Source organism: Hemiscyllium ocellatum, chromosome 7, assembly GCF_020745735.1.
Source record: "Hemiscyllium ocellatum isolate sHemOce1 chromosome 7, sHemOce1.pat.X.cur, whole genome shotgun sequence".
NCBI lineage: Eukaryota > Metazoa > Chordata > Chondrichthyes > Orectolobiformes > Hemiscylliidae > Hemiscyllium > Hemiscyllium ocellatum.
Window position 1 is genome coordinate 46,541,191 of NC_083407.1, and position 16,070 is coordinate 46,557,260.

Sequence of the window (16,070 nt, forward strand, 5' to 3'; positions counted from 1 at the left end):
AACTTACCTGATGAAACAATCAGAAACAGAATTGACTTCTCCTGGGAATATGACTGCAATAGAAAAGCAGCTGCCGACAGTTGCTTGGGAACGTCTAAGACAACAAAACTAGCTGTATGGCTCTTACTTTCTTGTTGCATTTATTGTGAAGCAAATTAAATATATCTTGCTTGGTCTTCATTGTGACAGGATTTGAGCTGCTTTAGTGTAATTTGTAACAGAGCAGATTTGTAGATGTTAACCAAATAAAAAAGTCACAGTTGAGATAAATGCAAGTTCAGAAAGGATAACAATGAGATAGATACGTGAAAAGATATTGCTGTAACACAACTGGGATCCTCTTCCCATGAAATAATAAGAGGTACAGGGGGCAATACAATAGCTGTCTCAGGAGAACTTACAATAAAAAGCCAGTAGAACAAATATTCATAGTAATAAAGAGTCATAGAGATATACAGTACGAATACAGACCCTTTGGTCTAACTTGTCCATGTTGGTCAGATATCCTAGATAAATCTGATCCCTTTTGTCGGGATTTGGCCCAAATCTCTCTAAACCATTCCTATTCATATGCTCATCCAGATGCCTTTGAAATATTGTAACTGTACCAGCCTCCACCACTTTCTGTGGAAGTTCATTCCATACATGCGCCACCCTGTGTGAGAAAAAGTTGCCCTTTACATCCCTTATAAATCATTCCCCTCTCACCTTAAACGTATGCCCTCTAGTTTTGGACTTCCTCAACCTGTTCTATACTTTCAGAACATTTTTCTAAGAATTATATGTTTTTATTAGTTTAGGTAGCAGTAGAATTTTCTCTGTATCATTTAAAAACTAAACATTTGATGATCTGATGTTGATCTTACCTCCAATGACCTCACATCGAGAAGCCATTTCCCATAGAACCAGGGCCATTGAGTATATATCCATCTGTTTAAATGACTCGAGATCTTCCAGGTTTACACGAGATTCTAGGACTTCAGGTGCCATATACCTGGCAGTGCCAACCTGTGCAACAAGACAATAATTTCTGTTTGCTTACATAGTGGCAAATTTTGTTTATTCAACTGTGAATATTGAATGTAGTAAGAACAAACAACAAGAATGGTATATACTCGAAAATCAAACATGCAGCCTTCAGAAATGAATTGCTTTTAAAATAGCACTTAAAGATAAACTTTCATTCCTGGTCAAATAAATATATTCTCTCATCTTAGGTCACTTGACATCACATTGTATTGCCATATTATAGTTCCTAACTGATCAAATGATAATTTCAGCAAGATTATAGCTGCATAACAATATTAAGATGTTTTAGATGAAGAATTGTTTTGTTTAAGTTAATAATCTTAACTTTATCTCATAACCATCCTGTTTTATTTTAAAATTAGAGTAATTAAGAGGAGACTTAAAGTGGCATAGTGGTGAATTCGCTCTACCGGGAATTTAGGGGAGGTGAGGGCCTAGTGGTATTATCACTGGACTGTTACTCCAGAATCCCAGGTAATGTTCTAGGGACCTGCGTTCAAATCCTATCCCAGCAGAAAAACCCCATCTGATTCACAGATGGGAACTGGGGAACTGCCATCCTTATCTGGTCTGGCCTCCATGCAACTCCAGGCCTACAGCAATGTGACTGACTATTAACTGCCCTCTGGGCAATTAGGGATAGGCAGCAAATGCTCGCTGAACCAGTGATGCCCTTGTAACAGTAACTGCGTCTCTCCAGAGACTCCAGTTAATTCTGGAGGCATGGGTTTGAATTCCACCATGACAGATGGTGATGATTGAACTTAATAAGATCTAAAATTAAAAATGCTTGCCTGATGCTTTGCTAAATAACCTCATTCTGAGTGGTAATGCATTATGTATCAGGTACTAAAGACTAAACTAGTGGCTACATAAACACTGAAATACATTTGAACTATAAGCAAATGACTTTCAGCACATTACAACATAAATCATAATGTACACATAGATATTATGTGCCACACATCAAAGTGTGTGCGCAAAAGATTTTGGAAAGGGAAGGAAATATCAACAACATAGAATCATAGAATCTTTGAATAACAAGAATAATATTGTGCATTCACATTGTTCCTTTAATGCAATGAAATGTTACAAATTGCTTCAGAGAAGCATTGCAAATATAATTTGACAAAATAAGATTCATGCTTTTGGGGGAGCATCTACTCCTGACAACCTTGGGCCTCCCTCACTTAAGAAAAATAAATTGCCTGCCACACCTTAAAAATTTTCAATTATCTCACCTCCATTGCATTCTGAGGCAGAGTTTTAAATTTGCAAAATCCTCAGAATAAAATGTTATCCTGATCTCTGTCCTTAAAGGGTATCTCTAATTTTAAAATGACCCCTAGTTCTGGACTCATCGAGAGTCAACATCCACCTTGTCCAAACCATTCAGGACTTAATACACTTCAATCAAGACATCCCTCATTCTTCCAATCTCCAGTGAAAACATTCTCAGTCAGTGCATTCTATACTCATGCTAAAACCCACTCATTATAGAACTCCTATTGTGCAGAAAGAAGCTGTTCAGCTCATCAAGTCTGTACCAGCCCTCAAGAGTATCCCATCCAAACCAAAACCCAGCCCCCCATCGTATCCCTGTGAGCCTGCATTTACAATGGCTAATCCAGCTAGCCTCACATCCCTGGACACTATGAACAATTTACTATGACAATCCACTTAAACTTTACATCTTTGGACTTGGTTGGGGGATGGGAAGCTACAGCACCTGACAGAAACTCATGCAGACATGGGTAGACTGATTAACAAGGTTAGATCACACGGAATGGGGGGAAAACTAGCCAATTGGATACAGAACTGGCTTGAAGGTAGAAGGCGGTGGTGGAGAGTTGCTTTTCAGACTGGAGGCCCGTGACCAGAGGTGTGTTACAAGAATTGGTATTAGGTCCAGTGCTTTTCATCTTTTTATATAAATGATTTGGATGTGAACGTAGGAAGTATAGTTAGCAAGTTTGCAGATGACACCTAAAGTGAAGGTGTAATGGACAACGAAGAAGGTTACCTCAGGGTACAATGGGATCTTGATCAGATGGGCCACTAGGTTGAGGAGTGGCAGATGGAATTTAAGATTAGATTAGATTAGATTTCTTACAGTGTGGAAACAGGCCCTTTAGCCCTACCAGTCCATACTGACTCTCCAAAGAGTAACCCACCAGACCTATTTCCCTCTGACTGATGCACCTAACACTACAGGCAATTTAGCATGGCCAATTCACCTGACCTGCACATCTTTGTAACTGTGGGAGGAAACCGGAGCACCCGGAGAAAACCGGAGCACCCAGAGGAAACCCACGCAGACACAGGGAGAATGTGCAAACTCCACACAGACAGTTGCCCAAGGCTAGAATCGAACCTAGGACCCTGGTGCTGTGAGGCAGCAGTGCTAACCACTGAGCCACCATGCCGCCCCAGTGATAAACGTGAGATGCTGCATTTTAGAAAGGTAAATAAGGGTAGAACTTATATCTTAATGGTAAAGTCCTGGGGAATATTGCTGAACAAAGAGACCTTGGAGTGCAGGTTCATAGTTTCTTGCAAGTGGAGTTGCAGGTAGATAGGATAGTGAAGAAGGCATTTGGTATTGGTCAGAGCATTGAGTATAGGAAATGAGAGGTCATGTTGCAGCTGTACAGGACATTGATTACGTCACTATTGGAATATTGTGTGCAATTCTGGTCTACATGCTATAGGAAGGACATTGTGAAACTTGAAAGGATTCAAATAAGATTTACAAGTATGTTGCCAGGATTGGAAGGTTTGAGCTATAGGGAGAGGAAGTAGGAGTATACTTAAGAGGGAAATCAGGAGGGCAAAAAGGAACATGAGATGGTGTTGGCAAATAGAATTAAGGAGAATCCAAAGGGTTTTTACAAATCTATTAAGGACAAAACGGTAACTAGGAAGAGAATAGGGCCCCTCAAAGATAAGCAAGGCGGCCTTTGTGTGGAGCCACAGAAAGTGGGGGAGATACAAAATTAATATTTTGCATCAGTATTTACTGTGGAAAAGGAAATGGAAGTTATAGACTATAGGGAAATAGGTGGTGACATCTTGCAAAATGTCCAGATTACAGACGGGGGAGTGCTGTGTGTCTTGAAACGGTTAAAAGTGGATAAATCCCAAGGACCTGATCAGGTGTACCCGAGAACTCTGTGGGAAGCTAGAGAAGTGATTGCTGGGCCTCTTGCTGAGATATTTGTATCATCTGAATATGGTTCTTCACTCTGTGTTGTAACCAAAGTTTAGTGGACTTTATCAAATCAAAAGGAAATTGAGTGAGGTGAATATTTCATCAGAATGCCAGATGGGAAGAAACCTCACAAAGTGTGTCATGTGAATATGCTCATAAGGTATTTTGATAGAAAAGAAAGCAGAAAGGAAAGCAAAAGGAGAATGTGTTACTGGTTACAACACAGAGTGAAGAACCATGTTCAGATGATTTGAAATTGGATGTTCCTCAAATTGAATTGGACAATGAGGAAGTTCTCAAAAATTGAGATAAATTATTGGGTTATCCTCCAGAGGAAAATCAAAATGACCTGAGTTATTACAGTCACATGGGGAGATATGTGGGAGTAAGCTGAGTATGTACTAATCTAATTTTATCTGATGTAGATATAGGGACTGCTGTTCCAATTCAGCAACATCTTTATAGTCTTAACTCTCTAAAGTTGGCGCAGGTTCAAAAAGGATTGAAAGCATGCTCAGAGGATGACATGATCAAAGTGAGTTCCAGTGAATGGAGTATACCCAAAATCATGGTGCCAAAATTAGATGATACCCTGAGACTTTGAGTGGACTATCACAAAGCCAATGCAGTTACAAAATCTGATTCATATCCTATTCCATGTTTGTAAGACTGTATTGAGAAGTTGGGACAAGCAACTTAGATTTCTAACAAAAACAGAGATTGCTAGAAAAGCTCAGAAGGTCTGGCGGCATCAGTGAAGAGAAATCAAAGTTAACGCTTCGGGTGCAGTGACCCTTCCTCAGAGCTTATATTTCCATGTTGGATTTACTCAGACGACACTGGCAGTCAGCTTTATCCAAAAGAGCGAAGGCACATTCAGCTTGTGTGACACCAAATGGACTATACCAGTTTGAAGTCACACCATTTGATGTAAAGAATATATCAGTTACATTTCAAAAACTATTCAAGTCATTTTGCTATTACCCAATTGTGGTACACATAAACAATCTGGTGATTTTTAGTCACACATGGAAGGAACATTTGGACCATCTATCGGAATTGTTCATTCAACTTTGGTAGGCAGGCTTGGTGATAAACTTGGCTAAGAGTGAGTTCACAAAAGATCAAGTCACATTCCTGGATCATGTTATTGGACACGGATAAATGGCTCTATGGGACGTGAAAACAAAGGTTATTGGGGAGTCTCCCATAACATCAATGAACAGATATTCCTGAGATTGAATGGTTCCTATTGGAAATTCCTACTAATTTCAGCAGCTTCATTACTCCACTGACTGACCTGTTGATGAGGAGCAGAAAATTTCAGTGGATGGAAGAGTACCGGAAGGCATTTGACAATCTGAAAGCTGTGTTAACTACTGTTTCAGTGTTAGCCACACTAACTACTGTTATGAATCTGCTCCTTTAACAAGGTTGTATGTTGTCCTTGGTTTTTTTTTCACAAGTGTTGTATGATGTAGACTTCTTGAAAGGTCTGGCTTGGATGGGTTTAGAGCCAATTTGATTATAGATAACAGATACTGCCTCAGATAATGGACTTTCAAGTTTAAAAAAATGTACAATGAAAAGGGAATGGCCAGTTCTCCCAGCAGAGCCTTTTTTCTGGTTTGGTTTGTTTTTTTTAAGCATTTTGGCTGTTCAGAGAAAGCTGGCAGTCAGCTTTGAGGCTATCGGTAAAAAACCAGCTACATTGAAGAAGGTGTTCCATACTGAATCTGTCTGCCATCTCTTTCTCTCCTGTAAGACCCTATGTTTGATTGTTCCTTTTTTGCCAAGAGGTGTTTATGGGGATTGTTGCAAGTAATTGGAACAGGAGCATTAAGTTGGGATAATCTTTGGGTTTGTAGGTAGGTTAAGTTGTTCTATATTCTGTTCTCGTTTGCATTTCATTCAGTAATCTTGTCTAAAACTAAGGGGTTGGGCCAACTGCCTCGCTCCTGGATAATCCACTCTACGACTGTTTAAACTGGCAAAGTTAGAGTCTGGGCTACTTTCTTGAAATGTTTTGAGGGGGGTCTGACCTAGTCCATAACACTCTGCAATGTCATTCAGAGTGACTATCAATGTGAGTGATGTGAGTGTTGACGCTATAAATTTGCAAGACATTGAGAAGAAAGAAAGAGCTATTGGGTACTTTTCCAATAAGCTGAATATTCATTAACAGAAATATTCCACAATTCAGAAGGAGCGCTTGAGTTTGAAGTTGACATTGCAACATTGCAACACTTATGTTGCCAATGATGTATCTAAGACAAGCGTACACATTGATAATAACCCCTTAAAATTTTTGGAACAAAATAAGGATAAATGATACCAGACTGTTTGTTTATATGGAGCTTATTATTGCAGCCATTCAATTGGAAAAGTATACATATGGCAGGATGCAAAAATATACTTGCTAATGCGTTGTCTCAACTTTAATGAAGGAAAATGAAAGCATTCAATAATGAGAAAAATGATTAAATGGACTGTAGTAGTGAATGCTTGCATGCTTATAGACAATGTAATGTATATGTATTATCATGCACTAATAGCATAAAACTTTTTTAAAAAGATGCCATCTTTGTATATTGACTATTCATTTTCTTTAAGAGGGAAGGTTTGTCGACACAATGGCTTTAAAAGGTGTATATTGTCCTGGGGTTTTTTTTTATGAAGAGGCATTGAGACAGAGGTGTTGAGCACTCTGTTCCAATCCAATAAAGTAAACAGTTTGTGAAATCTTATAATTTTTAAAAAGTTGGAACAACAGAAGTAGCCTGAATGTGTGTGGTCAAGCTTCCAACTAACTAAGATATTTGTTTAACTTTCAGCAGTTGTTAGGGTTTAGAAGCTGCTATACATCTCTCCCCGCTACAGCAAAATGCTTCAGTTCACTCTGTCGCTCAGAATTTTCTCTTGTTGTTCCTTCCTTCTGGTCTGGAGAAACTTTGCATGTGAGACAATCTATTTTACAGAATTTGCCTCTATCAAGGGTATGTTTATGGGATGTTACTATCTTGGAACAGCTAATCAGTGCTAATTAGCATACATGTCAACTTTTTAAATATATTTTAAATATATTCATATAGTTAGTTAAGCTAATCTTTAAAAATTTTGCTTCAAACCTAGAAGTATGACCAATCAAATTGCATCTGGAACATAATGCCTTACACTTGTCTTTAAAAATAAGAAAAAAGTTGGTGTTCAGGATATCTTCTTGATATATTTTGGGGTGGTTGGTCTCGTACATAACACTCTGCTATGGGAAGGATGTTATTGGAGGTGTCAAAAAAGATTTTTAAGGAAGTGTATTGAGATGGATAGAAAACTGGTTGACAGAAAGGAAACAAAGAAGAGGAATGAATGGGTCTTTTTCAAATTATTGGGGTGCCACAGGGTTTGGTGCTGGGACCCAGCTATTCACAATGTATATTAATGATTTGGATAAGGGAACAAAATGTAACATCTCAAAGTTTGCAGATGATACGAAGTTGGGTGGGAGGGAGAACTTTGTGACAAGGATGAAGATATCCTTCAGCATGATCTGGACAGGTTGGATGAGTGGGCAAATCAATGGCAGATGCAGTGTAATTTGGAGAAATGTGAAGTTTTTGCTTCCAAAGTGAATGACAATGTGGCAGATTATGATCCGAGTGGCTATAAATTGGAAGAGGGGAGTGTGCACTGGGACCTAGGTGTTCTTGTGCACCAGTCACTGAAGGTAGGCATACAGGTGCAGCATGAGGTAAAGAAGGCAAATGGTGTGTTGGCCTTCATTGCGAGAGGTTTTGAGTACAGGAGCAGGGATGTGTTGTTGCAGTTATACAGGGCCTTGGTGAGGCCACACCTAGAATATTGTATGCAGCCTTGGTCTCCTTTTCTGAAGAAGGATGCTCTTGCTCTCGAGGAAGTGCAGCGAAGGTTTACCAGGCTGATTCCTGGGATGGTGGGACTGATGTATGAGGAGAGATTGACTAGATGAGGACTGTTTCTGCTGGAGTTCAGTCGAATGAGGGAAGACCTCGTGGAGACTTATTGAATTCTGACAGGACTAGACAAGGTAGATGCAGGGCAGATGTTCTCAATTTTGGGTGCATCCAGAACTAGGGGTCATAGTCTGAGGATACGGGGTGGACCATTTAGGACAGATGAGACATTTCTTCACCCAAAGAGCGGTGAGACTGTGGATTTCATTACCACAGCAAGAAGTTGATGCCAAAGCACTGGACGTATTCAAGAGGTGGTTAGATATAGCACGTGGGGCAGATGGGATTAAAGGTTATAGGGAGAAAGTGGGATTAGGCTGCTGAGTTGGATGAAGTGCCCTGAGCGTGATGAATGGCGGAACAGGTTCTATTGGCTGAATGGCCTCTTCCTATTCCTATCTTCTATGTTTCCATGTTTCTACATGACCAAGACTGGAGGTTTGAGTTATAGTGAGTGGCTGAATAGGCTGGGACTTTTATCCCTGGAGCATAGAAGGCAGAGGGGTGACCTCATGGAGATTCATAAAATCATGAGTGGCATAGTTAAGGTGAATAGCCAAGGTCTTTTCCCTCTAGTAGGGGAATCCAAAGCTAGAGGGCATAGTTCAGGTGGGAGGGAAAAGATTTAAAATGAACCTCAGGACCAACCTTTTGACAAAGAGGGTAATGTGTATATGAAACGATCTGCCAGTTGAAATGTTAAAGGCGAGTACAATTATAACATTTTAAAGACATTTAGAGAGGTAAATGGATAGGAAAGGTTTAGAGGGATACAGGCCAAATGCTGGCAAATGAGACTTGTTCAGTTCAGGAAATCTGATTGGCATGGATGAGTTGGACTGAAGGATCTGTTTCCATGTTGTATGACTCCATGACTTACATTATTTAGCTAACATATTTAAATTGAGTTTTGCAAAATGTACCAGAAATACAAGCCCTATGCATTTAATACTTGAAAATTCTGATATTTCCATTAGTTCCAATTGCTTACCCTTAAGACCATCAGGGAAATCTAGAAAATAACACTCACAAACTGACCTACGATTTTATAAATTTTCAATTCATTCACTGTGATGTTGGAAAATGGTATCTAATATTGGAACAGAATTGATATTAGTTTGTTAAGGATGGCTTTATTACTTCTGAAGAAGGGACACTTTTTTTTAGATTTTATGATTAGATTCCCTACAGTGTGGAAACAGGCCCTTCGGCCCAACAAGTCCACACCGACCCTCTGAAGAGTAACCCACCAGACCCACTTCCCTCTGACTAATGTAGCTAACACTATGGACAATTTAACATGGCCAATCCACCTGACCTGCACATCTTTTTGGTCTGTGGGAGGAAACCGGAGCACCCGGAGGAAACCCGTGCAACACTAAAGGAATAGCAATGTCATTTTCAAGTCAAGGTGGTGAGTGGATTGGAGGGGAACTTGCAGATGGTGGTGTTCCTTTGTGTCTGCTACCCTTGTCCAGCTAGATGACAAAGGCAATCTAAGGCACCTTGGTGAATTTCTGCAGTGCATCTTGTAGATGGTAGACACTACTGCTACTGAAAGTCAGTGAAGTGAGGAAATATTTGTGGATGTGGTGCCAATTAAGTGGGCTATTTTGTCCTGGATTGTGTCAAGTTTCTTGAGTCTTGTTAAAGTTACAATTATCCAGGCATGTGGGGAGTATTCCATCACACTCCTGACTTGTGCCTTGTAGATGGTGAACAGACCCTGGGTCTGGGGAGTCGAATTGAGTTACGCACTGCAGATTTCTTATCGTCTGACCAATTCTTGTATCCACAGTACTTATATGGCTAGTCCAATTCAGTTTCTGGTCATTAGATTCGCTAATGCCTGTTGGTGGAAGTGACACATTGGTATGCAGGCAAATAAGTTGAACTGGGATCCTCAACATTAACTCTGGATTCCATGAAGTCTAATAGCATCAGATCAAACATAGCATTGCAACATAATGCCTCTCCCAATGAGAATCCACTTGTTAACCTACACTCTCCTCTTATGCAGTATAAATATTGGTTTTCCCTTTGAATTTGTATTTGCGTGAATTGTCCTGATGAGTGCAGGATGAAAAGCTTCATCAAAACGTATATTTCAGCAATTCTCAGGTTTTGTATGTACAGCAGCTATTCGGAAAGATTTATTATTACATTAAGTACCATTTAACGAATAAAGTCATTACATAATTTATGAATGGAAATCCCCTCCCATACTTAAAGAAAAAGAGTATTTTTGCTGTAATACGGAATCTACAATCCAGGAAGCTCCTGGGTTTAATTCTGCATTTGTTAATAGGATGGTAATAGTTTCAGCAGCAGGAAGAAGCCATAACCCCAGTATTCTGTAAAAAGGAAAAATCAATTCATGGTCTCCATACCGGATAATCAACCAATATCAAACCTTCGCTAGTGTACATGTATGGAAAAGGAGATCAGACTCATGCCTACATTGTTATTCTCCAAAGCTAAATATTACATCAGCATTATCTGTCAAGATTTGTACATTAAGGTAGCTGCTTCTTTGACGTTATATGGTAAATTAGAAAAAACAAAAATATTTAGGAGAGAAGGAGAGTCTATAATTGAAACCTGAATGGATTTATCTGTGTACATCGTGATAAACAATTCTGTGTGGAGCATTCCTAGCATACCACTAGGCACTTTGGAAAGACATACTAGGTACGCTGTCAACACCCAATTTTCTACAATTTAGGTACTGTCATTCTGTTGAATCCATGTTCAAACTCTAACAGCCTGCAATGCAGGATTGGAAGCAAAATGACAAAATTCAATTTTGTGCATGATCAAGTGGAGCCATTGCGTTTATATCTACTCATAGGTTTAAAAATATTGATTTTTCTGTTGTTTTAATACAATCAAACCATGATTTAAGTGGTCAGGCTATGTTACATTAATCAGCTTCATTTTGCAATACAATCTATCAAAAGTCATGTTATACTCACCTGGCCACTATTTGCAAAGTCTTCAGCTGTTAGAGATGGATCAAGCCTCAGTGCCAGACCAAAATCACACAAAACACATTCCTGTTTGTTTTTAACCAGAATGTTTGTACTTTTAATGTCTCTGTGAGATATAGGAATCTTTGGGGTGCCACACGCAGTATAGTCACTGTGAAGGTGAGCAACCCCATTTACAAGGGATCCTGTCATCATATACATGTCTGTCCAGGTCAGAATGTGGTTTGTGAGGAAATCCTGTAGATTTCCCACACTGTGATAAGCTGTAATGAGCCAGTATTGTTTTTCCATTCCTCTTACTCTTTCCTCTGCTGTGAGAAACTGGAGCACACTCTCATGTTTGAGATCAACGTCTGAGAAGATCTTCTTTTCAGTTCTCCATGATGGATATTCTTCACAAGGAAAGATTTTCACTGCAACAGTTTCATATTGGCCTGAAGCACTATGTTTGAGTTTTGCTCTCCAGACTTCTGCAAATCTACCTTTTCCAACAATGCCATCCAGTTCAATTGGCAACAGTTCATTATTGTGATTGATGTTGTTGGCACATGTTGCACTGATGTCAGACTGACCATCATCAATTGTAACAGTGCATTTTCCATCGTACTCTCCAGGTTTTTTCATGTCAGTCCTAGTGAGGCTTTGGTGCTCTCTCTGTTTCTGTGGCCAATCCTTGTTCACTTTTCTCTGTTGCCGAGTGCGAAAGAGATAAAATGCCATCGTTATCATGAAAGCAATCAGGATAGGTGGGAGTAGGCTCAACACAGCCACAGGAAATACCTCATTTTTTTGTGGTATTGGATATTCTGGAAAAAAAATGTAATTAAGGTAAAATATTAACCTCCTTTACTAGGAATGTTGTGTCATTGTACTCTGAGGTAAATACTTTACAAATAACATGGAATGAAAACCATTAGTATTAAAGGTATTTGAATAGGTGATGTCGGGCAATCACAAATATTTCATCAAACAGAAGGACAGAAGCATTAAATATTAGGTGGACTTTTATGGTCCCTCAGTGGATTTGCAGTTTGGGGCCCATATAATTATTTGAATGACCCTTTCTGCTTATACTGAACTATTTGCAATTTTACCCATCAAGGGAGGAAGAAAATGGTTAAGATTCCATATCTACCCTTGGCCAAGTTGAAACCCATAAATACTCAGTTGCTGATTATAGTCACATCAGTGGCCATTACTGTTCAGGGTTACAAGTTACCAAGCTAAGAAAGGAAAAGCTCTAAATCCTCAATAAATAAGAACAACTTTGGACTGATTCCACGACTATTGAAAACGTGCTTAAAGAACAGTTAATCTAATATCTGGTAATGGGATTTATTGGTTTTGTTAAAAATAAAGAGGGGTATTTGTAGTTTAATACGTATCAACAAACATAGTAAGTTGTTTAAAATACTTTAAGTTGTTTTGTTGCAGTAACAGCTTTGACATAAAATCTTCTCATATTCACATTTCTCCATTCAGCTTTTAATTAAGGTTTTTTTTTGGAAGAATTTATTGGTCTTCATGGGGATCTTTAAAAACTTGGGCTTTTGCAGGATTTTGAATCCACAGGCTGTGCTAAGATTAAAAACAAACTTTCACAGTGAACATTGGAACATTCATTGGAAAGGTGAAAAGGTTTATAACTATTTCTGAAGCTTTCCTTAAAAGGCAGAATTATGTGAAGACATTGTAGCTGTTGACAAAAGAAAATATTAAAACAGAAAAATTAAAATAATTCTAATAATTTTGACTAAGTCGGAAATAGTTGAGGCATTGGTTCAATATTTTTACCTTGAGGAAGAAAAAGGTAATCCAGATGAAATATAAATGGATTTGGCTAAGGTTTATTTGAAAGTGAAATAACATGAAGTTGAGAAGAAAATGAAAGCAAAATGAAAACTATAATTTGAAAGAGAGAGAGAAAGAGAGAGAGCGAGAGAGAGCGAGAAAGAGAGAGAGAGAAAGAGAAAGAGAGAAATTCAAAAACTTGAAATTATAATGAAAGTTTGAAACCAGGAAACTTGAACTGGACAGGAAAAGGCTTCAAGTATGTGAACAGGGATTAGCTCCTACTTTTGATTTGGCAAAAATTACTGTATTTACCTAGTGTCCATATCCAGTGAGAAAGGAGTTGAAATGCAATTTTTTTTCTCATTTGATAAAATTGCTACAGACTGTACTTCCCAAATTTGGATCTGTGGTGCAGAAATATCTGTGATGTAGAACCCACATGGTATCTAGTTTTCCCTGAAGTTGCTCTGCACAGATCTTTAGTCATATTGCTTTTTGTTATAATCTATCCAACATGGATACCTTAAATGCTGTTTTAGGCTTCTGATTGAAAAACCACTCATCTAACAGTCTTGTGATTGATATGAGTCAAGCTGAATTTTAAAGTGCAAATGCATTGGATATACTCGACTTCCTGTGATTGGGCAAATTTTCTGGTCTGGCAAAGGCCCAGTCCCAAGACTCAAGGATTAAGGATGCACAAGTACTACAAAGTTTACATAGCCATAGGAACTTCAGACAATTCTAACACAAAATTTTTTTGTTGGGAAAAGTGTTATAAATTTAGTAACCTCTTTCGTATGAACCATTTGCAGATTCCGATATTATTAAGACTGCTGTGTTTCATGCACGTAATTTTGTTCCAGCAGCCCATGGGCACAAAGTTAAGAAAGTGAATTTGTGGAATTTGCTGGTGATATCAGATACTTATGATTCAAGGAGATCAATATAAAATTGAGGAAATAAAACTTGTGGGCACATCTTGTGTATCTCCAGGAATGCAGCACCAATGACTGAAGCTTATGACAAACTGACATTGGTTTACTTCAGATCATTTAAAAAAGTGAATAATTTCTTTTAAGTAACTCTGGTTTTGTCTGAAAAAAAGGAGCCAAAAGATTGCCATCCCTTGTGATAGGGAATTGGTTCAATCCCTAATGTTAGAGAAAATTTCACATATTCTGCTATTGAATATGCTTTAACGGGTAATAATAATGGGTATTTGGTACTAAAGGGAGAAATCTCATTGGATTGGGTTTGATTTGGCTACATGGATACAAAATTGATTCATAGAAGAGAGAGAGTAACATCAGAAGGGCGCTTTTCAGAATGGAGATCAGTAACTGGTGGTGTTCCACAGGGATCAGTACTGGGACTTTTGTGGTTTATAATATATATCTAAATGGTTTGGTGGAAAATGTAGGTGGCTTGATTAGTAAGTTTGCAAATGACACCAAAATTGGCGGAGTTGCAGATAGTGAGGATGATTGTGAAAATGTAGAGCAGGATATAGGTAGATTGCAAATTTGGGCAGAGAAATGGCAGATGGAGTATAATCCAGACAAATGTGAGGTGATGCGTTTTGGAAGATGCAATTCAGGTGCAAATTACAATAAATGTCAAAACCATGAGGATCATTGACATACAGAGGGATATGGGCATACAGGTCCACAGATCCATGAATGTGGCAACACAAATGGATAAGGTGTTCAAGAAGGCATACAGCACACTTGCCTTCAGTGGCTGGGGCATCGGATATAAAAAGATGGCAAGTTATGTGACAGCTGTATAAACTTTAGTTAGGCCACATTTGGAATATTGCATGCAGTTCTGGTCGCCACACTACCAAAAGGATATGAATGCTCTAGGGAGGGTGCAGAGAAGGTTTACCAGGATGTTGCCTGGTCTGGAGGGTTTTAGTTATGAGGAGAGGTTGGATAAAATCAGATTGTTTTCACTGGAAAGATGAAGGGTGAGGGCCAACTTGCTTGAGGTCTACAAAATTATGAGAGGCATAGATAGGATGCTCTTCCCAGAGGCTCTTCCCAGGTGGAAAGGCCAACTACAAGAGGGCACAGTTAAGGTGAGTTGGGGAACGTTTAGGAGAGAAGGCAGGGAAAATTTTCATCCAGAGGATGGTGGGTGCCTGGAACACACCACTGGTGGAGGTGGTGGGAAGCACATTAGCAATGTTTAAGGCATATATTGATAGACACATGAATGTTAGGCAAACAGAGGGATCAAAACCACATATGGGTAATAAGTAGTGGGTCCAAATTAGGATTAGGAATTGGCACAGGCTTGCAAGGTGAAGGGCCTGTTCCTGTGTTGTACTGTTTTGGATTATGTTATTATTAATGTATTGATGGAAATGGTTTACCTGTTTCATGGTTTAGAATGAATTTGAACTGTGCTTGGGTTAATTGTTGGAGTGGTATTAAATTTATGGAACAATGATATTTTGGTTATCCTGACAGAGTTAATACTGAAGAATAGCATAAAATAAGCACCTGCCACAATGAAGTAGTCATATGGATTTGTGGGCAGAAGAGTCTAGTATGTGGTAGGAGTGAGACATCTAGTCCTAGTCAAAGTCTCTGTAAGAATGTCTATCCTATCCTCATAACCTGTTACTTGCTAGCTTTATTAACTATAAGATACACTTCCAGTTAGACTAGGAATTGGCTTTCCTCTATCACAGAAGACCAAGCAAGCTTTGTAGTTTCCAGCACTTAATAAATGTTGCTGCCACTATCCTCTTTTTTATGAGCAGCATCTCAAACAGTGTAGTGTCCTGATATGACACCATGGTAGACAGTGGTGTGGATTTTATTTGACTTCTGTTACAATATATGGTAAGCAACAGTGTGAGATCTTCAGACACAGCTTTAATTCACCTGCTCATACTGCACAGTCAACAGTAGGATACAGGGGAAAAAGATCAACAGGATAGAGTTGAAATTTAAGAACTCTGGAGAAGAAACCTTACTGACAATCCTTAACAAGGAAGAAAACTCCAGTGAAGAGGTAAAAACATTTCAGAGATGAGCTGCAACA

At 38.8% G+C, this 16,070-nt stretch overlaps 1 protein-coding gene across 1 annotated transcript in view; it reads right to left on the minus strand.

Annotated features, from left to right (window-relative positions):
• Positions 1 to 16,070, minus strand: part of tgfbr2l (transforming growth factor beta receptor-like) — a 98,837-nt gene that overhangs the window by 12,888 nt on the left and 69,879 nt on the right. The window contains exons 4-5 of the mRNA XM_060827860.1: positions 11,205 to 12,025; positions 867 to 1,008 (exon numbers count right to left, since the gene is read on the minus strand). Of these exons, the coding sequence (XP_060683843.1) occupies positions 867 to 1,008; positions 11,205 to 12,025 (963 nt within the window). The remainder of the gene's footprint in view (positions 1 to 866; positions 1,009 to 11,204; positions 12,026 to 16,070) is intronic.